General features: G+C 38.4%; 2 protein-coding genes and 1 long non-coding RNA gene across 3 annotated transcripts; all 3 read right to left on the reverse strand.

The window, feature by feature from the left end:
* Positions 1-2937: 2937 nt before the first annotated feature.
* LOC122669003 lies at positions 2938-3244 on the reverse strand. The gene is made up of 2 exons (XR_006333951.1): positions 3093-3244; positions 2938-3025 (listed from the first exon to the last, which is right to left on the reverse strand). It is a non-coding gene; the product is annotated as an uncharacterized LOC122669003 (long non-coding RNA).
* A 1300-nt stretch (positions 3245-4544) lies between these two features.
* On the reverse strand, positions 4545-5689 carry LOC122667482 (disease resistance protein L6-like). Its single transcript, XM_043863756.1, has 2 exons — positions 5219-5689; positions 4545-5108 (listed from the first exon to the last, which is right to left on the reverse strand). Exons 1-2 carry the CDS (start codon positions 5414-5416, stop codon positions 4545-4547), a joined length of 762 nt encoding a protein of 253 aa, XP_043719691.1. The 5' UTR covers positions 5417-5689.
* Positions 5690-8248: 2559 nt separating this feature from the next.
* Positions 8249-10698, reverse strand: LOC122667483 (wax ester synthase/diacylglycerol acyltransferase 4-like). The gene is made up of 4 exons (XM_043863758.1): positions 9823-10698; positions 8763-9113; positions 8511-8648; positions 8249-8413 (listed from the first exon to the last, which is right to left on the reverse strand). Exons 1-4 carry the CDS (start codon positions 10672-10674, stop codon positions 8249-8251), a joined length of 1506 nt encoding a protein of 501 aa, XP_043719693.1. The 5' UTR covers positions 10675-10698.
* Between the last annotated feature and the right edge of the window lie 15005 nt (positions 10699-25703).

Raw genomic sequence — 25703 nt, forward strand, 5'->3', positions numbered from 1 at the left:
AGAAATTACCGATTCTGTTCCTGCTTATATGTAAAAGAAGGAAAAACAGGGGAATTCGATTGATTTGTGGATAATAAATGACTTGGACTACAAGAGAGCAAACCAGAGTGGGCAATACGGACTCCCTCCCGTACAAGGTTTGAAAAACCAGACGAGAGGTAATTACCTGTCCTTTTTTCGTCATTTACAAAAGGATGAGGGTTATTAATAGAAACAAAAAAGACAAGAGGTTGCCTACCTCTCAGATGACACATGTATTTCCCCTGCACGTACGTGCACATGATCCATTTTCAAAATCGAATCAGTCATTTTGGGCGGTTTCAGATAAGACTGATCCTGTACGAAAATTAAGGTTTAGATGTTTTAAGCTGATTTAAATCCAGATTAGGGTTTTAAGTATGTGTATCAGATTGTGGTCGATTCGTGTTGGTATCGCTCATTTATTGATAATTTTCATTGGTATCACCCATGCTTTTAAAAATTGGGAATCGGATCAGTGAATCGACTGACACCGATCTTGATTTCCACGGCTCATGATCATTGTTTTATGAATCGGAATCGGATCGGCCAATTTCTAGTCATTTTCTTTATAACCCATCTTGAATTGGACCAATTCATGGGTTGATTCCCGATTCTTGAATCGATTCGTTTTTCATCATAAATAGCTTAGATTTGGGTCGTAATCCTCTCTGACTGATTGCGAGTTTTAAAACCTTAGTATCAACCAAAAATGTGTTCTTTTTTTAATGAATTTTGAGCAATACCAACCTATACGTATTGGTATCATTTCTGTATCGATGGTGATCGATACTAGATTGAAATTGGTTGGACCAATATGAATCTCGATTCTTGTGTTTTAAACCCTGCTCACGGAGCGAGCAACAGCACAGTCAATTGTGAATAGGAAACGTATCCCTTGGGTTTGACTGACATGTGACTTTCATTATTATTATTTTTTATTTGTAGAAGGTAATTTATTCATTGGGCATTCAAACGTGATGAACTCATAATTGACAGAATACACAATTCCATGAATCTCAGAGGGGAATTGGGCTAAATTTTCATACACGACGAAACGTATCCCTTGGGTTTGCCTGACATGTGACTTTCATTATTATTAAATTTTATTCTTTTGGTAGAAGAAAATTTATTCATTGGGCATTCGAACGTGGTGAAGTCATAGTTGACAGAATACACAATTCTATCAATCCTAGAGTGGAATTGGGCTAAATTTTCATACACGACATGACCTTCTTAGTTAAAATATCTACAATTTTATTCAGCTCTCCATGAACAAAGAAATTACATTCCTAAAAATAATTTATCAAATGAATTATAGCATCTATCACAAGATGCGCTATGACCAATGAATTTGAGATGTAAGATCAGAATTCTTTGCAGTCTATTTTTATCATAATCTTCACAATGCTATCCAATTAAGTCACCAAAATTTTGATCAAAATTTTGCTGTTACCCAGACTTGCAGCCAAAAAATGGAATAATCCACTTCTTTTTCGGTTTCACAAATACTTTTCTAGGTTTTTGGGTAACAGAAACATTCCTACAACCTGGACAACAGCGAAATTTCGTCCCATCATCATCATCATCATCAATAACTCTGCTTTGCGTCTCACGCATTTCATGAGTCCTCTCCTCTTGTTTCTCCGAAGTAGGTTCCGATATATCTTCATCCTCCCTCGGATATCTTACGACCTCAAGAAATCTTTGATCACTGTAATAATGGCATTCAGTACTGAATTGATTCTGTTTTATCAGGAACAGGTTCACCCCTCTCAACTTGAAATACATCTCATTTTTCTGTCTTTCAAAATAGTCACGATAGAATATCACAGGATTTGGGTCTAAACTTTGCTATCTCAACAGCATCTACACTTTCCAGCTGAACTCCGAACCAATCAAACCCTTCGAATTCGTGAATGTATTCTATATGATCATCTCCACTGTTCAATTTGATGGTGCCCTCAATTGTCAGGCTAACTCTGCAATTGGTCTTTTGATCTTTCCTATGGATACAAGATGTAATGTCCATAGTCATGGGAACATTGTGTACACCCAACAATGGTGGAATCTCTTTACTTTCACAAACACCCAAAGAAACATGCATAATTAACCTGCTACTGCTACAGATCTCATCATCATTAGGGATCAGGTAACATCTAGAACTTTCTTTATCTGTCTTTTGTTGCAAAGGTTTCCTGATCTGTCTCCAACTTTCAATGTTACCCCTCAAAAATGTTTCCTGTAATTAAGAGGAAAAGAAAGAACCTATCAATCATTATCAATTTGGGAATAAATTATATAATTGGTGATTTTCCAGGTTATTTCAACCAATACAGATCGTCTACGGCGCAGCTGCCCGTAGCGGCCTGTGCTGCACACGCAATGACCACCTTACCCCTGCTCAGACAAGACGTTTGGGCAGGGGTAAGGCAGTCTTTGTGCGCACGGCTCAGTCTGTGCCGCTCAGGTCGCTATGGGCAGCACACCGTAGAGGATCTGGATCGTACTTCAACAGGAAAAAGAAAGGACCTGCTGGACTTGCATCTGCCTCGAGCAATTTGTTACCATGCAACAAGGTCTATCCACGTTACTGATCAGTTCATTGAATTCATCATCGTTCCTGCTACTTGTTTCAATTGCTCCACCTTTACACAATAATCTTCAAGGATCATTAACTTCCAAGTTTTTCATATTTTGCATGTGTGGTATATTGTCAATTTGTGTTACCTGAACACAAAATTCAATTAAACTAGAGAGCAGCTTTGGTATCCACAGAAGCTTGTTACGTCCACAAAGCTCTAAGTAACGCAAAGATGTCATATTCTCCATTGATCCTGGCAGATGCATTAATTGACGGTCGGCGTAAAGATCCAATTTCTCCAGCTTCTTTAACAGTCCAACACCATCAGGCAAGGCTTCCATATCTGTTCTCTCTATGGAAAGCTCAACCAAAGATTCTTTTAGATCACCAATGGACCCAGGCAACTTTTTGAGTGATGGGCAACTAGAAAGATCAAGCTTTTGGAGAGAACTCAACCTACAAATATTGTTTGGGAGTATCTCAATTGAACTGCAATTTTTGAGAATAAGCTTCTTGAGAGAATTCAACTTGCATATACTGTTTGGGAGTTTCTTAAGATCGATGATAGCAATAAGTCAAGTCCAAGTAAACGAGTCGTTGTAGCTCCCTGATGGATTCATGTAAAATAACCAATTCACAGCAATAATCAAGATATAAACCTCTCTAAGCGAGGAAATCCTGAGAAGTCGGGAGACTCGGACAATTCACAACAACTGAGTTGAAGAACTTTCAATTGTTGAAACAGCTGTCAAAACAAAGAGATGAATATAAAATATTATTAATTAACGTCCTATAATACTCTCAAATACCAAAAAGGAAAATAGAGAGAAGAAAAGACAAATACCACTCACTCACCTTATTTTCTGGCCAGTTAATCCAAGCTTGTCTAAACTTCCCAAGACTTAAGTCGAGCATACCTAATTCTTCATGATAGAAATCGACAGGTAGTTTGTCCAACGGACATCGGTGCCATCTGAGGCTCTGACCCATCTTAATCGAGAAGGAAGACTTTGAAAGCTCCCCTCCAAGGTTGCTCCATCAACTTGTAGTAATCTTAGTTCATGCATCTTCTCAAAGTCCTTGGTACATAAACAAGTTTTGACAGATGAATCGCAGCTAAGGAGGAGACCTTCAACCATTTCATTCGCCTACAGGAAACAAATAGTCCAAATGAAAAAAAAACATTTTTTTTTTTTTTGATAGAAATAAAAATATAGAGGCTTTGTCAATGTACTCATACTTATTGTATTTTATCCTAATGCACTTTATTTCAATATCTATTTATATGATCACATGATTACATAAAGTAAGAGTAGACGAAAATAAAAAGAAAGAAGAAAAAGTTCATGTAATTGGCTCTTACCTTACATCTGCTTAATACGTTCCTGATATTCTCACAATACCATAATCGGCTATGCTTATCAGGATTCTCCGGCCTTTGATTGTTGGCAATTCTCCTTCCCATGTCTCGAATTTGATCGTGTATCCACAAAATTTCTTTTTCCCCACTTTGATCAATTGTCTTGCGAATCTTTAAGAGGGATTTTCTCTTGAGAACTTCCATACGGCATATCGGCTCAAAACCACAAGCATCCCATATGGAAATTATGGTTTCTACCTCCCATCCTATGAAAAAACATGCAGCATCAAGGAACATGGATTTTTCAACATCATGCAGAGTGTCGATAACTTTTCATAGACAGTATCATCAGGAAGTTGTTTTAACAATCGAAGCTTGGATTCCCATACTTCTTTATCTTCTGTCATAGATAAATCAAAACCCAAAACCTCCAAGGCTAAGGGCAACCCTCCTGTAGTGCCTACTATATTAACTGAAAGATGTCTATAATCCTTAGGAGGTTTGTCCTTTGAAAAAAAATTCAAACTAAAAAATCGAAGACTTTCATTCTCAATCAATGGTTTAGGCTCAAATATTTTTCTATTATATATTAATCGGTATTCCACTTAGAACACTTTGATCTCTAGTTGTTATGAGTATCTTACTTCCAGAGCCAAACCAATTGAGATCACGAGCCAATGCATCTAATTGTGTACGATCACCCACATCATCAAGCATAAGAAGAGTTTTCACATTTTGAAGTCTTTCCTTTATCAACCTCGATCCTTCTCTGGAACTGCATATTTTTGTTTCTACCCGAGAGATACCGTAAAGAAATCTCTCTTGCAAACAAGCAATACCATTGGATTGTGATGCTTCCTCTCTAACGTTTTCAAGAAAACAACTCTTGCTAAAATTTTTAGACATGCCGATGTATACAATCGACGCAATGGTTGTCTTCCCAATGCCACCCTGACCACATATCCCTAGAAATTGAATATCCTCAGAGCTGGTATTTGATGTACTTGATAAGATAGATAATACAGATTCTACGCGAGATTCAAATCCAACAAGATGTTTAACATCAATCAAGGGGACTATATTCAATCGAATCCAAGTTTTTTGAACAACTTCCTCGACTAACTCTGATTGATCATCCCTACAATTAGTAGAAAGGGAAATCACAACTCATGGAACATATATATATATATAGTGATCTTTAGAGAAGAAGTACGTACTTTCGACTTTGGAGGGACTAATTAGACTTACCAGCTGTGGAAAACCCATCCACTCTTATCTCCTACCGCTCGCAAAGTGTCCTTCCATCTCTGTAGAGTTTGAGGTGCCTCCTTCCCATGTCTCTGAGGTGAAATCTCAAAACAAACATCCAGTTTGATTCTTAACGTCTGATGTGTTGACCTTGAAGAAAATGGGGAAAATGATTTTTGAGCATTGGTTCTATGACATTCCAGCATCTGAGAGAGCTTCCTGAGGCACCAACTGCTTTCTGCGTATCTTTAACTGAAGACAGCAATTGAAAGCTTGGAGGCTTTTATTGCTCCGAGAAGTGCGGGCTCAATATCTTCACCTTTCCACAGATCTTTGCTGTCAATGAAAGCATGGATTCCACGATCCTTTAGAGCCATGTGAAGGTGAGCAACAAACGTATTGCGGGTGTCTTCGCCTCGATCTGAAGTTGATAAACACATCATAACTTGAAGAACCAACCCGTGGTGGCTCCATGAAGATAGATGCGATTGTGAATCTGTTTCCTGCTGCTCTGTAAATGAATGAGGATCGGAGGAAAATGGGGAACAGAGGAATTCGTTTGGGATATGAATTTGTGTAAACCACAATGGACTACATAGACTCACCAAGCAACGACTAATTTTTGGGTTTCTTCTGGATGAGAAGAACTGGGGAAGGTTGTTTCCACTTTGTAGTTGTGCAGAACAATGTGGTCGACAAGTTTTGTTTTTCCGAAATATTCACCGATCGATCTGAGATAAGATAAAAGCAATCGGACTCCTCTAATTCTATTTGCTTTTATTACCATTTATGCCTCACATCACACATAAGCAAGACAAAATGTACCGCCTTACCTTTGTACCGGATTAGACGGAATCAAAGAAAAAACGAGAGACTCACAAGAACTCCAATTTAAACTACAGTCGTTCCCATCCAATACTATAAAACATAACATAACATAATATTTTATCAAAAAAAAACATAACATAATATTATAACAGAAACGCGTAATGAGATCCATTTAAAAAATAAAAACGTCCAAATCCACCATGTCGGTGCGCCAAAATGACAAAACGTACGAGTCATATTGTTTTGGCCTTCTGGGCTGGGCGGGCTTAGGAGAACGAACCCAAAAAAAAAATATTCAGATCAATTTGGGTTTTGGTGACTCGTGATCAATTTGGAACGTTAAATCCAAAATTTACACAAGATAGACAGAAGAGTGCTCAGTGTAACATCTGCTGCGACATATTTTTACTTTTTTTTTTTTTACCGAATGAAAGTTGATAAACTTTAACTTAAAATCAATACTTCCATTAACCAAAAAAAACCAATATACTTCCTAATTGGTATTGTATCAATAGTTTATTACCATTTTCCAAACTTTTATCCCATCTTTCATATATGAAAAAGGTTTTTACACTCCTACATGGGTAGATGTAATGTCTATTCTGACCATTGTATGGAGAGGTCATAGTCATTAATCAACTATGTATCACATTTTAGAATGTAATTCAGTCAAGTACCTTCTCATGTATTAAAATACATTCCATATATATCCATACATGTTTATAATACTCCAACAATTACTGTGCAATATTCTCCTATGACTCTTATATATTTTCCTGGATTTTTAATGATTTAATCTATAGATTTAGGTGAACCCATCAGCTTAGCCATCCCCTGACTGATTAGAAAATCAACGGTAACTAGACCAAATTGTTATGTGGCCTATTGGTTTAGGGTAAACGTTGATTGACTACGGTTCTATTACTCAATTTCTTACATGTTCTGACACTTCTATTAACAAAGTCCAACCAGCCGATATGTACGTGTAAGTTCTTTCATTCTCATTAATTTCTTCTCCATATCAAATTCTAGGAAGGATAATTATAACTGATCTTCCCCTTTTTCAAACCCTAAATGATTTGGGAAAGATGAGTTGTAGGTTTTTTTTTTCTTAAAGGGGCATTTTTGTCACTTTACTCCTTGATTTTAACACTGTTAGTCATAAACTGATGGAATGGGTGCTTGTGTTAACGTTTGTGAACCTCAGGAAGGTACGTAGAACTATCCAAAACTGGGAGAAGGGGTGTAATTATATTTTCGTTAAACCTCAGGGATTGTATATGTAAATTACCCTAATATTTATAACACAAGCAGGGAGTAGATGCACGCTCCATTACAGTGGATACGTCCCAATCATTGCCTGTCTATGTTATATTATAATAGAAATGCGTTCGTCCACTAATAAGACAAGACGAGAGAGTGCCTTCTGGGCTTCGGAGAATGAACCCAAACAACAATCAATTTTGGGCCTGCCCCATAATAAAATCCATTCCAACAGACATCTTTGGGGGTTATAAGTTGGGTTATAAGTATCGGCGTCGGATTACCCATATTGGGCTATCCGTACCTATTTTGCAATTTGCTGATCTCAATACCGTATCAATATCACATCGATGTTATGTTACGGACAAGGGGTAAATTAGTTTAAAAAAAATTATTTTTAAAGAAGAAACAAAGGCAAATTTAGTTGATACAATCGATCCAATACCGCAGCGGTTTCCAAGTTAACGAAGAAGAAGAGGTGAGAGAGAAGGGACAGGAGGAAAAAATTACAAAAACACACCCACTTAAAAAAGAGAGTGATATATAAAATTAAGGGTAAAAAGGAAAATAAAATATGATTACAACATTGTGTTGTAACCGGATCGGTTACAAACAACTTTGCCCTTTTTTAAAAAAAAAAAAAATTTAAAAAAAAAAAAAAAAAAAAAAAAAAAAAAAAAAAAAAAAAAAAAAAATTTAATATTTTTTTTTTTTTATAATAAAAAAAAAAAAAAAAAAAAAAAAAAAAAAAAAAAAAATTTTTAAAAAAAAAAAAAAAAAAAAAAAACCCACCCCCCCCCCCCCCCCCCCCCCCCCCCCCCCCCCCCCCCCCCCCCCTAATCCCCCCCCCCCCCCCCCCCCCCCCCCCCCCCCCCCCCCCCCCCCCCCCCCCCCCCCCCCCCCCCCCCCCGGAGCAAGCTGCACTGCAGCACAGAGACCTTCAACCCTTAAATTATACAGTTAGTACTTTCTTTTCCACAAGCTGCTTCAAAAATCTTTTCATAGGCATCCTTCATGCAAGAAACGAGCATATTTGCATCAATAAATCCTTTTTCCGTTCTCATCACTACCCTTAGCTCACCCATGTAACTCACTATGGTGAAAAATACACTCTGCAACCCAAACACATCAATTTTAGCAACATTAGAAAAAATAATAAATAAATCAAGAGTAAGATCAGATACTTGATTGAGTTTGATCGAACACTACCTGTGGAGCACCAACCACACTGAAGTACATGCCATTAATGGGATGATCTGAAAGAGAAATCTTTTGTGTTGGACCAATCAAATTAGAAATCCCAATGCTTGTGTTCTTAAGAGTTGAATGGATGAACCTGGTTCCTGCCTATACAACAAGGAAATTAATTAATAAGGTTAATTAATTAGACCTCCTTAATTAAATGAGTATCATATCTCTAGCTAATTAATAGAAATTAAGGATCAATATATATTGCCATACCTCACGGCCGAAGACACTCTTTATCAAGTTCAATATTTTACCAGAGACATAAATAGCTGCAGAATTTCTCTTTCTTTTAATCTGTGTCTTTGCTTTGACTATGAAGTTGAGGGGACAAAGGTTTTCAGAATAAGAGAATGATGGAATTGGTATGTTCAAGAAGCTACAGTGGTTGCCCCATACATTATTAGACTTCAACATATCTTCAATTCTCTTATATCCTCTCAACATTCTCATGTTCAAAATGACTAATGCATTCACACGTGCACCACAAGGATTTTGTTGTGTCATCCTTTTCGTGTACAGTTGGATTGTGTAGGATATTAAACCAATCACCACATCATTCACCGTCTGTTCAATCATTGAAAAGAGTCGTTAGCATGCATTTAAAAAAAAAAAAACCTAATTCTCCTAGCGTAATCCTAAAATGATAAAAATAGAGGACTGTCAGGGTCCATTAGGGCTAGTTGGGCCTGAGTTGCAATATCCCAGCTGGACCTAGGGTTGAGCTAGGGTTTTAAAACAGACCTGGCCCACTCTCGCCCTGTTACACCCTTAGATTTTATCAGTGCATAAAACTCAGATTTTGAAAAGTATTTCACATAATTAATAAAGATGATGGTGCATCACTATCTACATTAACGATGCATGAAGGGACGGGTGTGTCTTAAAGTAAAGACAAAAATTCTATAAACACTTTTGATCTGTAGTTTTCCTCTTATTTAAATTTAGTGAATTGAATCATGATTCATTAATTATATTGTGCCATTTTTTATCATTTAATTGAAAATTAAGATCTTAAAACACTCTTTTTTTTTGTTTTTGTGTGATAAACATCTTAAAACACTTTCAATAACATAACTTTGTAATAAGAAAAACATAACTTTGAAAATAATATTTTAATCATGGGTTTCTTCCTAAAGGCTATCAGTCCACCGGTGTATCCAAGGGCGTATCCAGTGTACAAAATTCCCACCACTACGGAGTTTGGGGAAAGTCATAATGTACGCAGCTTTATCTTTACACACAAAACAAGAGAGAGACAGAGAGAGAGACTTACTGCTCCAACCTTTGACTTAACTCGTCGTATATGTTCGAGGGGGAAGGTAACAGATGAGAACTCAACCGGTTGAAGCTCCACACGCAGTGTCCCCGACCTAATAGCCGTCTTACTGTCTTCCAAAACTGTTCCTTGCAACAAGCTAACCACAGAATCAGAAACTGTGTTAAGACATTTTGACATCACCCTCGACACTGATCTGTACCATCTACTACTAATACTCCTCCCTCCTTCTGGCGATTTCCCAGATAAAGAAGGAAAGATAATGGGGAGAGACGGATCATCCACCCGTTTACACCATGAAAACACAGCACTCATAATCGAATAACCATCTCCAAGTGCATGACTCAGCTTGAATATAAGTGTTTGTGCACCATTGCTTGTTGGGTACATGAACATATGTATTTCCCATGGAGGTCTACCTTCTGGAAGCTTATCCATGGCTACCTCCGACAAATATTCGCCGAAATGCTTGTCGTAGTCACTTAATGAAAGCTCGGCAGGGAAGGTTGGGATGACGACGTGGTTTTCGATTGTTGGCTCGACGTGCTTCCATCGTTGTACCCCTTTCTTGTCTGCAACAATCATAGAGGATATACGAGGGTTGATGGGTATCATCCCTTCTCGGATTTGATGAATCATTTCAGATTTGGTGAAGGGGATATCAAGTTCTAAGACCAAGATTGAGGTTAAGGATAGGATAGGGCTGCTGAAGGACTGTGAAATTGGGCTTAGTGGAGGGAGGCCATGGATGTCTTTTGTTGCAAGACCTTGCAATTGCTGCTTTGAAGCCATTGTCGTTGATGGTTTGTGATTCTCTTTAGCCGCCTTCATCCATACTACCAGCTGCATTTAAATATAGGTGGCAGCTTAATTGGAGACGGGTTCAGGGTATTGGGGCGGTCGGGTCAGCTTGAACTTTTTTGTCAGGGTTCTAATCAACCAACAAATTTATGATTTCCCATATACTGGCAGGCGTGTGCGACTTCAATGTTTTAAAATGGTCGTAGTTGGCTGGACTCACCCTAGCCTCCCTAATTCGGCTAAACTCACAATAAGAGTCGGACTAGAAATTCATATTTCGCCTTCCATCTATGTCATGCATGATACTAAAGGCTGAGGTGAACAAGGAATTATATCTAGGGATGTAAATGAATCGGATTCGGCTCGGATAGTGCTATATTCACATCTGTTTAGCTTTCGAACGGATTCGGATAGTGCTAAACAGATATGGAAACGGATTTCGACTATTTATTTACACCCCTAATTATATCATGGATATCTACTATCAAATGGTTTTTAATTTCAATTTCAACTATTCCTGTTGAATTCTCATATGATATCTCAAAAACTAAGATGTTCCATACGTATTTCTACTCCCAAGGGTGGGTGTAGACACCACATTTTGACACCTTGGAAGTGTATCTTGGCAATGATGGTCAAGGACGTAACTCGTGTGGTGACTGAATGGTAAGAATTACCAAATTACCCCTACCTCATTTTTTGTAACCAAATTATCCCAAATAGAGCCTAAACCCCTAGCGTAGCCTTATTTGACCATTTTAAGTCCCATTTGAAGTTTTACCCAAATTCGGCACCTTTTATAAAAATGACCGTTTTGCCCCTGGCATGGGTCTTGGTATCCAGACCACCCAATTTAGTCCGAAACACTTTGGATGACCTCATTTGGTCATATTAAGCTTTCACGTAAAGTTTCGGCCAAATCGGATAACTTTATAAAAAATCACCATTTTGCCCCTGGCAAGGTTCTTAGTATGCGGACCACCCGATTCAGTCCGAAACACTTTGGATGACCTCATTTGGTCATATTATGCTTGCACGTAAAATTTCGTGTAATTCCGGTATCATTTGGACCTTGATCGGCGTGAAACACCATTTAAATACTTTTATTGGTATCCGTGCCATTTTTAGGAAATATCCGGCCGTATCTGCCACACGGATGGAAAGAACGTGTTGAGACCTTCGCTTCGATAGGTGATGCGTCAAAATTGGTCATCCGGATCAAAAGATATTGATGTTTGAATGTGGACCCTTAAAATGGAATCTTTGTTTTTATTGAAAAAGGGAAAAAAAAAATAAGAAAATAAAGAAAAGAGGGGAAAATACTGGTCAATCCGGGTTGACCCGAATCAATTTGGGCCAATCAGAACCAACCCAAAAACCAGCCACCATCCCCACATGGGCATGGGCCCATGCGCACATGGGTGTGCCAAGGTCAAGCCTGCACCGGCCAGCCTACGCCCAACCGCCCTGCAGGCCTAGCCCAGACGCACAAGTCGCGCCCCCTGTGCGCGCAAGTCAAGCCCGCCAGCCCCAACCCCCTTTTTTTGTCAACCTGTATTAAATGCCCGGGGTTCATTCGGTCATTTTGTCGAACACATTTTTACCTATAAATAGGCTATGTTTTGTAAGGTTTAAGCACAGAGAAAAATTAGTGAAAAATTACCTTCACGCAGTCCTTGATCTCCTCTTTCAATCCATGATTTTCTCATCCATAGATTATGCCTCATTATTCACATAAAATTTCGTAAATATCCCTTGTTCACCACTCTTGCCATTTGGAGCAACCACACTTGGAGCGGCTTTTGGAGGTTTCCAGCGACTGTTTGCGGTCAAACAAGGTTACTCAAGCTGAGCCCAGACACTTCCACGCCTCAAGAGTATTTTTCCATATTTTTTACTTATTTTTAGGTATTTGTTTTGATTTTCTTTACAACAAAGGTTATTTTTCAGTTATAAAAATGTTAAAAATAATTCAAGAATGATAAAATTCTGAAATTTTCATCGATGATGTTTACCACTATGTTTGATATTCACTAATTTCCTCGAGTTCCAAATCATTGCTTTTGTAACATTTTTGTCCCTGTGAAGAATTTCGGATTATGTAAAATCTGAACATGTGGGTGGGTATTTGGACAAAAGTGTTATGACCATGTTAAGGATCATGTTTTGATTAGTGGGAATGGGCTTTGGTTTGATCCAATTTGGATCTGTGATGGGCATTTTGTATTTTTTTTCTTTTTCAGCATTTCAGAAAATATTAAAAATAGTATAAATGCATATAAATTCACAAGAAAATTATGCGATGCATATTTCATCATGCTTGATTTTATGGAATCATTATCCACTGTCATGCATGTTTGATCATTTTTATATGTGTTCCCCACCTCATTTAGGGATATAAATGTCATTTTTCTAATTATAATGAAAAATCCTGAAAAAATCAGAAAAAATGTTTCCATGCATGACATGTTGTTTTAGAATGTTTTCATATGCATACATGACCATCATGCTTGATAAATATGTATCAAAAGTCATTTTCGCCCTTCAGGGGCATTTTGATAATTTACCAAATGCGGGCCCAAACTATCATTCTGGAAATATCATTTGGTGTGTTCAGCCATTTTAGGATGTTTAACATCATTTTCGATGCCTACAATGATTCAAAGTGTCTTTTTGACACTTTTACCATTTTGCCCTTAGGGGCACTTCGATCATTTTGCGACCAAATCTTGTTTAGGATCCCAGAAAGGCTCTTGCTACTTTCGCCGCATGTTTTAACATTAATAAATATGTTTTAAGCATAAGTCAGCATTTTCATGAATTATCATGCATTTTCTATATGTTTGCCATAACAGGGGCATTTTGGTCATTCTTACCACCCCACATTTCCTTAGCATTTCATGTGCTCTTGATGATCCAAATGCATGATGTTAATGTTATGTAATCATGTTTTGCTTATTTGCAGCATTTAAATATGATTTAATGCCATTGTATATATTTTGGCCCTTCAGTGGCATTTTCATAATTTTGGCTATTTTGGCCTATGAACTGTTTTGCTTATCAGTGTCCTTCTCCATGATATAATTAAACTTGGTTTTCTTTTTTACAGTCAACCATGTTTTTGACCATAGAGTTAGGTTTTCTAATTTAGGTAAAATCCATTAATTAACTTAACTATGATGCATAATGTACATAATCATCCAGTAGCCTAGTGATAGTAATTAGGATTAAAACATTAATCTTGATTAACCTAATTCGGTTCATAAATTTCAATCAAGTTAATCAAAAATCTTCAAAAAAATTAGTTTAATTAGGTGCATAATATGTATAACACAACAGTATACAATAGAGTTTGATCTAGGAAGATCGGTCGTTGGCCGGGCGGTTGCTGGGTGCCTAACACCTTCCCGGCCCGTAACTTGACACTTACCCAGAGATCTGGGGCAGACCATCCATTGAGTCATTGGAGTTAATTTAGCGCCCCTTTTGCAAATGAGGGGCACCATTCATGGGTCCTAGACCCTAAATCTAGGTGGCGACTTCCATTTTTCCATTTTCCTTCTTTCCCCCGGGTGCACGCCAACAACCCTCTATCCGCTGCACCTATAGTGGGCATGAGGTACGCATATCTTTTTAGCATATTTTCTAGTGCCAATATATTTTTCATTTATAATTGGTAAATCCTTTATTTGAGTCAACGAGTTCTAATCAACCAACAAATTGTTAAAAAAAAACAACGCTACAGAATGGCGATTTTGCAGAAGAAATATAAAAGGAAAGAGAAATCCACACAAGGCAAGATTTACATAACTCACCCCCAAGAAGGAAGCCTACATCTACTGCCGAATGATAGTACGAATCCATTATTTCTGTGAAGCAAATACAAACCCTCACATTCACATCTTTCAAAGAGATAACAACAATATATAGGAAAAACCTAATCCAGAAAATATGAAACCACCCCTAGAGACCCACTCGGTCTTGTTCGAATAGTTCTGGATAATTGGAACGGCTTCTTACAGGCTTTGTTTCTAAAGGGACAACGCTAGAGCTGTCTTCTTTACTAAAAGGTCTCAAATTAAACTAGAATCTGGTCATGTTTAGTAACAAGATGGTCCGTGTCCAGTTTTGATTCTAATTGTAGTTTTGGTTCCTCAACAATTTCTGGCAGTTAAAGTATTAAACACTATATAAGTTGCGAATTCCTATTTATACAAATAACTTCTCAAACATACAAATAATTGAATATATTTCTAAGCAACAAACATTAATTCTTAAGCATACAAACACTCAAATAAATCTAAAATTTTTTACACTTCCAAATGACCAACGTCCCATATTGGCACATTACCACATGACATTCCAAATATAGATTAGTGTATATCCAAGATATTTGCAAACAACCGTTTGGTCAGTTGATTGGTGGTTCACCGATTAGAGTGCATGGATAGACCAAAAAAAATTATCTAAGATATTTTTCATAGATTTATGTACCTATAATCCACCTGAATTTATATGTTCTGAGAAATAAGTTAAACTAACCACTTGTGGGGCCAGTCTTAATTAATTGGTGGATTTATGTGAAAGGTTTGGAACTTCGGATTATGAAATACCTGAATTCCATTCCAAATTTAGAATTTAGAATGGGCTGTGATTATGAAATAACCCACAGCCGAAGAAGAGCGGGTTTGGGCAACTCCATGGATCGGGTCAAAATTGATAACTCAACTACTGCAGTTAAGGCTTTGTACCTGACTCATACACCAGGACTGCATTATTGTGATTACCACCGACGCCTCCAGAAAAGCATTTGTGTGGCTGGGACGTATAGCTCTTACATTCCCAAATGCCAAGTTCGATTGACGACCATGGGATCTAAGCTGTATGCTAGGGCCACATGGGCATTTAATGCACCCAATCTCTTTGATGATGATGGGTCTACCAAATTGATGTTCATCAAGATTTTTTAAGCAAGACGCTGACCAAGTCAACTTTTTTCGTTCTTTTTCTTCTAATGCTCCAAGAAAAAATAAATAAAAGTGTACGATCAACCACTGACCATAAAAAGTTGCATTACATTGAAATTGATTATCAACAAAAATAAATAAATCTTTATCAAAAAAAAAAAAAAAAAAAAAGTTTTCATACACGATCGTATAACCATGTATCTGAGAGGGCGGGAGTTTCAAGGCATTAATTAATGGGTGGGGATTTATGATTTTTCCAACTCTTTGTGAGAGAGCCTCTCACATACAGCCGTGTATGAAAACTTTTCCCCAAAAAAAAATATATATATATGAAAAATAGTTTTCTGTTTGGGAGTGTGGCCTATGCCAGCATTCTCATGTGTCTGTCTATCTTTCTCTTTCTCAAAACAAGGGGGGCAGAGGTGTTTTTTCATTTGAGAGAGAGAGAGAGAATTTTTAAAATACTTTTTTTACAAATGAGTATAAATAGGATAGGCGATAGGACTTTGTTGGCAGGGATGGGTTCAATGCAAGGTCCTACCCTTCGCCCAGCCCATGGGTTGATACAACTTAGACCCTATCGGCCTCTGGGTGGTCTCATTGGGTCAAACGTGCACTAGCAATTTTTACTTATTCACTTTCATTCATCTGATCTTATTTTAAAGGAAAAGACTGGTGCCCAACATGTGTCAGTCTCTCTCTTTTTCCTTTGGAAAAGATCCCCTTATCCTCATATGTTCAGCCCTGTAATTCATGTATGTCGACATCCTCTCCCCCACCCCCCCACCTACAACAACCCCTCCCTCTCCCATTCTCACTCTCCCCTCCCCATCCCACTCTTCGGCCCCCAACCAGCTCACCCCCTCTCTACAAACCCCACCCCCCACACTCCTTGGTCTACATTCAATTTTTTTCCAAGTGGTAGATTAGATGATACTGAAATTTGGTGGACATGTAGACCCCAAGATTTTCTAATCACGTGTCAAGTTTCAGTCTAGACAGAATTTGCAATGTGGCAAAATAAAATATAAAAAAATTCTGAACTAATAAAAAGGGTGCACGGATTACAAAGAGAATGCATGTAAGAGGGTAAATAATTGGATTTAAGACTATGATTTGATATGTGGTTGATCCATATAATTTTTCCAATAGTCAGAATTTCCACATCATCTTTCCACGTGGCACAACTAGGTGTGCTGAATAGCTAAGTTATGTGGTCTTTGCATAGTAGGGAACCTATCACCCTATTATTCATTAATTTTGGTTTAGGAACCCTAGAAATTTCAACTTTTGATCGTCTAACATCTTTTTAATAAGCAAACTGGTGATTCTGGATGGGCTTCTTTACTTCTTTTTAACCATTATTTGTTAGGGTTTTTATGGTTTGAGCCTACATTATATACACAAGAGACAAAGGCAATGGGCTTACAACAAGAACTGTTCAAGGCAGTGTAGATGGGATTCGTAGAGCTAACCATGTGGACAGATATTGGCGATATGGGAATCTGGTTTGATACAAAGCACCGGAGTCCATGGCCTTGGGAATTTTTTAGGCCTGTAAATGGATCGGATTCGGCTCGGGTACGGATCAGATGTAATCAAATTCGGATATTTCCTGGTCGAATACGGATACCTCTAAACAGATTCGGATGGATTCGGATGCAGATCGAATTCGGATTTTTGGCCATCCATTTACACCTCTGCCTTGTGTAACTCGAACCTTCCTCTCCCTAGTGGATACAATTCACTCTCAATCCATAGTTTTAGATATGATTTTCTTTTCCTCATATTCTAGAACCTGTTGAATCTTCAAAAACCCCAAAGATCGTTATTTACTTAATTTTTTATAATTAAGTATTCGGATTCGGATTTCTATCGGAGTATTCGGATTTTTTTCCGGATATCTCTAAACGAATACGGATGCCCCTAAACGGATACGGATGCGGATCGAATTCGGATTTTTGGTTATCCATTTATAGCCCTAGAATTTTTCCCTACCTTTGGTTGCAAGGGGAATTAAAGGGAAGGGAAGTGAAATTTTTATACTTCAAAAATGAACTTTTTTAATCATTACCCCATGTGATTGATCCTATCGGCCCAAGCCCAGCCCATCCTAACCCTTTCCTCTTCTTCTCCCCAGCCTAACCCAGCCCATGCATCTCTTTCTACCTCCCCATGGTTAGGGCAAATCAGGGTCAACATGGCCCGACCCTAAGGGCAAGAGGGTTGGATTTTTCAAGCCCTGAGTCAGGGCCGGACCAAGCCTGGGCCCAATTATGGGGACACTGGGTTGGGTTGGGGTTTAAAAAAGTTCGGCCAAACCTGACCCAAGGGCTGCAACAGGGTCGGGTTGGGCCGGGCTTTTTAAAACCCTAGCCCAACCCTGAGTCCCCTTAGATGGGCCCAAACCCGTCCTGACCCTGACTCAGGGCCAAAAAACCCTGACCCTAACCCTAACCCTGACGGGCCAAGCCCAACCCAAGCCCGCCCTGATTGGCCCTGATTGGGCCGGGCTTGGTCTATTGGCCTTGACCCTGACCCTGGATGTCCTCAAAACAGAAGTCAGAATCCATTATTGTAAACCTACATTGGCTTTCAATGGAATTCCCACAATGGCCACTACACTAATGGTGAAAAACATTTCAAAATAGAGTTGTATCATGAACCACTGACTTCCACATCAAATCGTAAAACTAAGAAGCATAAAAAAAGGTGAAAAGAAGAAAAATTACAGATACAAATCACTAAATGGACCATTGATTAGTGGATGCATTAACCCAAGACAGATTTCCAGAATCAGGCCATTGGAAAGTGGAATCGTCATGAGCCGTGGCATTTCAAAATTGATTTAAAAGAAGATATATGCATCCGAAACATACAGAGAAGAAAGATTGTAGCTGGACGAACGGAGATGGTGAAGGTGAATCTGCTGCTGCAACCGCCTATGGAGCTTCTACAATCGATGGGAAAAGATATGGATAAGAGGAACCGACTGCCACAGGGGAATATTCCATTATTTTGAGTTTGTAGGTCGCTGCAATCGCCAATAACCTCAGTCGCCGACGCCAACTTGACTGTCTGAAATCACCGCGAACGGCGACGGAGAAGAAGGGGGCTAGGATTTGGTTTTCTTCACTGTGAGAATGGGGAATGGGGGAAGGCTGCGGCTGCTACGGTTTGAATTAAATGAGAAACGAAGAGAATGGGATTCTGCGTTTTTTCTTGTTTTTAGACTTCACTTGCTTTGGGTTTTTTGTATTAACTTTGAGTTTTGGACCGGTTTCTACAACAACAACAACAACAACAACAACAACAACAAAAAAGTTTTGGATCAGTCTGATCATTTTATAATTTGACATTTAAAGCATAGTTGGACACTTGAACCAGGTCTTAACTTGGTCAAGATGAGTCACCAAGTCGATTAGAAAATATCATAAAATCTGATCAAGAGTCATGGACTCATGGACATTCGTCAGTTGTCAATCTTAAAAAATGACTAGACCCGGTGTTGATCAGTCTATATTTCCCTTGAATCGGTGACTTTGTCCTATTCCAAAAAAAAAATTACCGAGTTAGGTCATTTATAGTTGGCTCATTGCAATCAGTCTAAGTTTCGTTCTCTCTTACTCTCGCTTTTTTGCTTCTGTAACATCTATGTCTTACTTTCCCCAATTTCCCCTGATTGTGGAGGTTGATGCCTTGATGGGTATAGTATAGCACTAGAGGTCTAGAGAGCTAAACCAAATATGGTTTTTTGGTTTTGAATCGACCCAAGTCGTAATTTTACTAATTCAATTCTCTATTGACATGGTTTGATTTTACTGGATATAAGCTCTGATTCTTGCTTTGTTTTATTGGTCGCTCATTGGTGTTTCGCCGACGACATTGTTGGCTAGGCGTCGCCTTGTAGATCAAGGTTCTCACCTTTCTTATGTATTTTCTTGTTTGTTTGTTTTTAAAAATATGGTAGGAAAATCGAGCCTTATTTGATTCGACTCGTTTTTCAGAAAGAAAAGAAAAAACACCTGGTGACTCAGCCTTGTAAAACTCTGTCAAGATGAGTCACATTTTTTAAAAAAAAATTTAATGCTATAAATATGATTATATTTATATCATTATATGACTTGGACAATTTATGACCCTCGTTGTCACTGGTCCCTTGTTATTGTTGGTCGTTTGTCGAGTTTATCACGACTCAGGTAAAATACCGAGTCTTATTTGACTCGGACAATTTTTTACCCAATCTAGTCAATTTTTACCCTGACCTAGTCTATATAGTACAGAGTTTACACACTCTGCACTTCTATAATCTACACGACTGTTGACCAGGTTTTCCAAAATTTTGACTCAACTCGGGTGACTCACCCCAAATAAAAACCCGATTTTCCAACTATGCTATACAATAAATATATAATGTACTTAGAGGTCAAATTTATGAACCCTATTTTTTATTTTAAAAAAAATCAAAATAATAGAAAAAATTCGTTGGTGACTTGGTATCATATTTTCATATTTTGTAATATAATATCTCATATAATGTAATATCATATTATCATTAATTCATTATATAAAATCAAGGCCAAGACCAGGACTAGGGTCAAAATCAGGGCCAAAAAGTAGGGCCGGGACGACCCTAGGACTCAACCCTGACCCGACCCGACCCTGACTCAGGGTTAGAAATTTTTTACTCTAACCCGCCCTCAGGGCCAAAAATCTTAGCCCAAGCCCTGCTTGGGCTCAGGACGGGCCAGGGCGGGTTCTGGCCGACAGGGCCAAACTTGCACCCCTACCCGACCCTATTGCAGCCCTAGTTTTATCTATCTCGAAACTTTTTACTTATTTCAAGTTTGTATCTAGGGCTACAACAGGGTCGGGTTGGGCCTGGCTTTTTAAAACCCTAGCCCAACCCTGAGTCCCCTTAGCTAGGGGGGCCAAGCCCAGCCCAAGCCCGCCCTGATTGGCCCTGACCCTGCAACAATTAAATTAAAATAGCAAGACTATGAAAGATGTGAGAGAGGAGGCTTGAACCCAAGACCTTTTGGTAGCAAATGGTTTTTACACACCACAAACTACCAAGTGCGCTAAGCATTTGATATATAAATAATAGCTTCTATTTTTTGATAAATAAAGAAATTTCTTCAGGGCCAAAATCAGGGTCGGGCTAACCCGAGGTCTCAACCCTGACCCGACCCAACCCTGACTCAGGGCCAAGAATTTCTGGCCCTAACCCGCCCTCAGGGCCAGAAATCTTAGCCCAGGCCCTGTTCGGGCTCAGGGCGGGCCAGGATGGGTTCGGGCCGACAGGACCAAACTTGCAGCCCTATCTGTATCATTTCATGTTGTTGAACTACAATCTTCATATGTGGCATGCAAACTATCTACTCTTGCTTGCTTTTCTCGTTTTAGAGGTGTTTACTAACTAAAATCGTATTCTTAAACTCCCTTTCTTTCTTCTACCAAAAAAAAAAAAACTCCCTTTCTTAATTTGATTACCTTTTTTTTTTTATCACAAAAGAAAAAAAGCATAAATTAACCTTAAAAAAAAAATTCACAAAATCTCCATCAGTTCTACTAGATTTCCATACAAATTAATTAAGAAGGCTTGGGTTTTTCTTCCTTCACGATCTTTTCCTGGGTTGGTTAAAGATTTTTGGGTAGTTTCAGTTTATGCGGGAAGCCCAACCCAAAATTCATAATATGTTCACCAGTCCAAGTATGGGCTTTTCTGAAAAGGGCTCTGGCAGGTTTTAATAAACTTATGGGGCACTGTTCTCTGTGCCGCAACACAGGCTACGCCCAGGCACATGGGGCTGGGCGCAATAACCACCCTGCCCCCCTGAGTGACAGGCCCATGTGCCTAGGCGCAGCCTGCACTACAGCATAGAGAACATTCTCCCTAAACTTATACATCTGTCCATTCCTCTGTGGGAGATCAGTCATTTATGGTCATAAGATTAAGGGAAAAAGTCTCCCTAAACCAACCGTGTAGCCTACGTCCAGAGATATGAAATTTTTTTCTACTATTTTTTCTCTCTAAAAAAATTTCCAATGTATCTTGGCATGGAATATGTTGTTGGTTTAGAGAACCCTTGTCCCAAGCCCCAGGATTAATTAGTTCTTCACTTCTTTGTCTATGTAGTGCATGAATTTGTGTAGTTGTAACTTGTAAGTTATAACCAACCTAAATAGGAAGTGGTAGTGGTATACCACCTAGCTATGATTTCTCTTTTTTTCTTTTTTTGGGTAATACTTAGTTATGACTTTTTTTTTTGGTGTAATTCAAGGGCCGATGGGTCATCAACTTCATTAGGGCCCCAAAAGGAGGCAAGGAGAGGACCCACAAGGGGTCAAATATGGTACCCATAGGCTCCACTTCTTGGAAAACAAATAAATGTGGACTAGATGTCGCTAAGGAGACTTGAACCACCGATCAAGCTCCTGATGCAAGTCTCCCAAGGAAGTAGCGAACCACCAAAGGAAGCCCTGGATCAACTAGCTATGACTTCATCTCTTTTTTTTTATTTTTGGTTGAATATGACTTCATCTCTTAATTTGTGGGAAAAAGGGATCTTCTATTTAAGACTTTGGAAGGCATGCATGAAACATACTTTGTATAGTTAAGCTGGTTAATTCATGATATCATGTATGCTAACTCACAACCTACGCAAATCATGAGTAAGGATAAGGGAAAAGCATGAACAACCACTATGCTTTTGTTTAAAATAATTTGAAAAAAAAAATTGGTTTAAATAAATTTTTTTATTTGTTCGTTTGGGGAGTGTCTGTATATGACAATTCAAATAAACAACTAAGGAAAAAGAACGCTGCTTGATCGCGTTCCCCTATGTGCCCCTTCAATGGCTCTTGCACTGGTGTAGGAGCAACGTGGTTTGACAGCAAATCCTTCCCCGCAACTAAATTACTAAGCATGTCTTAACTATATAAAGGTTACAAACTAATTATTAGCATCCATATTTGTATCTTTATTATAAATTTGGAAAAAAATTTCCTTCACCTGTATAAAAGGAATTCCTTCTTTACGGGTGAAGTGGTGATTGAACTCTTGGGTCACAATTACACTCTCACCTTCCTATTGACAAATCAAAGCTACCCTTCCCCCCTGGCCTTCTTAATTATCTATTTCAATGGTGAAAGAGGGGTGAAGGAAAACTCATAAAATTCTGGTTTAAAATTTTTTCAAATCAAAAGAAATATATATTTTTTTGAAACTATCCACTAAAGATTAACGAGAAGATCAACCTGTGCCCCATTTTGATCTGCCCCTAATCATTAGATTTGTAGATATGTGGAAATACTAAGGGGACCACATTGGAACTCATTCGAAATGATCTACCCTCGTCCAATCCAATATTCTTCTAACGTACTATACCGAAGGCTCATATTAAGTCAGACAAGTACATTGAAAATGGGTTTGAATCATCTACCTACAAGTCTAGATCCCCGGACCGCACCCCAACGTGAGATCGATTGTGGTAATTAATGCCATTAGAGTGGAATTATACACCCTATCATACATGTGTACACTTTACGTACGGTTGGTCAACTGGGTCAACTGAGGTTTGCTGGAGTAGTGTTATCATTGTTGGCAACCTTATTATCCATATTGGTGATGCGACAGTGGTATTTGATGAGCTGGAAGAACTAAAATGGTAAAATAGTCACCTACACGGCTATAAGGGTATTCTGATCATTTGGTAGAGTTACAGGGGTGCCCGCACTTGAAGAACACCATTTAACAGCTTATTAAATCCTTATATAGTATTTGGCAAAGGGGCGAAGCAGCAGGTGAAGGTTTCATATTGTTAAAGTTGTGATTTCATAGGTTTGTACAATAGCAGTGACTTTAAAGTCATTTTTGAAAGATTTAATGGCATTTTTGGATGAAGTGGTCTTCATGAAAAATGAAGTTCGTCAAGTCACGATTCCAACGCAATTGGTCTTGCATCATTTCAGTGTCGGATGAGAAAGTTACAGATTTTTCCGTGTCAATGCACAGAAATGGAACAAATCTAGCATAGGCAAAAAGTTTTATACTTAGCCAATTTTTTGGTCTTTTTTTTTTAAGTGCTACTGTCAACAGAGGTGTCCCATTGTTTGGAAAGTTACATAATCATGGTGGCCGTTGGATGTTGTTCATCACGAGCTCTTTGATTGGCTTGCCCTTGATGGTGCACAGTGCTATGCTATACACCATAACATTGTTCCTTAAGAGAGTAGTACGGTTGTTGAAGTTTGAATTTTGTTTTGGGTAAGTGTTGTACAGCTGTCACAATTTTTGAAAAGTAATTTCTCCGCAAATCTTGAAACCCAAGTCGTGCCTTGTCCATTGACACGAATATTTTTTAATATTACAAATTCGTCTTCCACTTGCCATTTTTGTATCTTTCAACTTTGGAAGACAATATCTCTCTCATTCAGAGTCTAAATCAGTCACCGTTTTTTTTTAAAGTGCATATTTTTTCAAGGAGAACACACTAGAAACGTGAGAAACAACAGAAAAATTATAGAAACGTAAAAAACGAAGAAAAACCTTGCTTGAACAATCGAAGATGTTGCTTTAAACATTGGAGATCGTGCATAACATCAGATAGGCTTCAAGAAGTGGGTTAGTCATGGGATTACTCAGGAAGAGATAATCTTTTGTTTTACAAGTTCTATTTGATATTTAGGATTTGATTCATGTTGAAAGAATCTTAATTTTTATTTATGTTATTGGGAGGGACTAGTAATTGAATTTTTATATTCATATTGTAATTCCATTCAAGTTGGGGCTTAATTGCATTAGGGTTATAGTCCTAGATTTCGTTGTTGCAGAGTCAGAAACAGGTGTCGTAGCAACTGTGCTATTGTAATAGTCGAATTTGAGTTGAGTATTTGAGGAAATACGTAACCCTTACGGGTATTCCTCCGTGAATGTAGGCAGCTTGGTCGAACCACGTATATTTGGTGTACTGTGTGCTTGTTATTTTGTTTTAGTATTCTTGGAGTGTGTTTGCTGCAGAGTGGTGGTGCATTGTCTGGTAGATCTGGTCACACAGTGGTTACTAGGTGAACGTACATGTATGATTGATAATTACAGAACTGCCCCAACCAATCTTTGTGTGTGATTGTTGTTACTAGTTACTACGGGATTGAATTTGAAAGAACTTTAGGTGATGACTTATGTCCATCTTGCTGGGGTTCAACCCCTTTAATGATCATTATCCCATGTGAAGGTGAGTAACGTTCAAAAAAAAGAGGCATATGTCATCACCTTACCATTGAGACGTACACGAGTAACTGACCCAGATTCCTTCAAAATGTATGTCACACAACTCTGGCGTAAGGTACCAGGTCAACTGCCATTTGTCCTTAACGTGAGCTGGATGACCATGTCAGCTTTTTTTTCTAATACCAATTTGCTAGAGCCTAGAGGAACCGTTTCTCTCATGGTAACCGTTGCCGCATTGGCGTGGAACCAGCCTTCGACGCGTCATGTTTTCTGCAAACAAGCAGATATTTGGATTATTTCTTCCCGCTATCTTACTATTTAAATATTTTTTCTGCTTCTCAAGCATTCTTGATTATCTTCAGAAAATTTGCTCATTCTTCGATTTCATCCCATCTATCTTTCCCTCTCTCTCTCTACACGATTCTTTCTCTGATATCTGAGCTCTGCTACTACGGAAGATATCGTTTTGAAAAACCTATCTGGACAATTTAAGGCTCAACTGTTTCAGTGATTCCTTAGATTGGCGAAGAAGCTGCTTGGTTTGCTGAGAACCGATTCCCGCGATTGATTTCCAACTGATAGAGATCTTATTTCAGAGGTGAAGAATCGATACTCTGTTAGTTGAGTTTGATCTTCAAGCCTAGGGTTTTCCTGTGTTATTGTTCTTTGGAGGGTGGTATTTGGATATCTAGGGTTCGAATAGTTTAAATATTGTTATCTGCAATAGCTATTTCATATTATACTGTTCAGTTGAGACTTACAGTTTGATGAAAATTGGGCTTTCTGTGGTTTCTCTAATATGAAACTGGAGCTTGTCTGATACTGACAGTGGAGTCTCTTAGTTAGAGATTTTTTTGGAGGTGATTCCACGATTTGAT

This window comes from Telopea speciosissima, chromosome 7, assembly GCF_018873765.1.
Source record: "Telopea speciosissima isolate NSW1024214 ecotype Mountain lineage chromosome 7, Tspe_v1, whole genome shotgun sequence".
NCBI lineage: Eukaryota > Viridiplantae > Streptophyta > Magnoliopsida > Proteales > Proteaceae > Telopea > Telopea speciosissima.

Bases quoted from the DNA above. Each gene is read 5' to 3' on its own strand.
- LOC122667482 (XM_043863756.1), bottom strand. From the start codon at position 5,416: ATGCTGGAATGTCATAGAACCAATGCTCAAAAATCATTTTCCCCATTT. The intron at 5,109-5,218 runs CACAGCTGGTAA...TCCCTTTCTACT, and splicing joins ATAAGAGTGGATGGGTTTTC to AATTGTAGGGATGATCAATC.
- LOC122667483 (XM_043863758.1), bottom strand. From the start codon at position 10,674: ATGCAGCTGGTAGTATGGATGAAGGCGGCTAAAGAGAATCACAAACCA. The intron at 9,114-9,822 runs GTAAGTCTCTCT...ATGATTGAACAG, and splicing joins TTAAGTCAAAGGTTGGAGCA to ACGGTGAATGATGTGGTGAT. The intron at 8,414-8,510 runs GTAGTGTTCGAT...TTTGGGTTGCAG, and splicing joins GTGTGGTTGGTGCTCCACAG to AGTGTATTTTTCACCATAGT.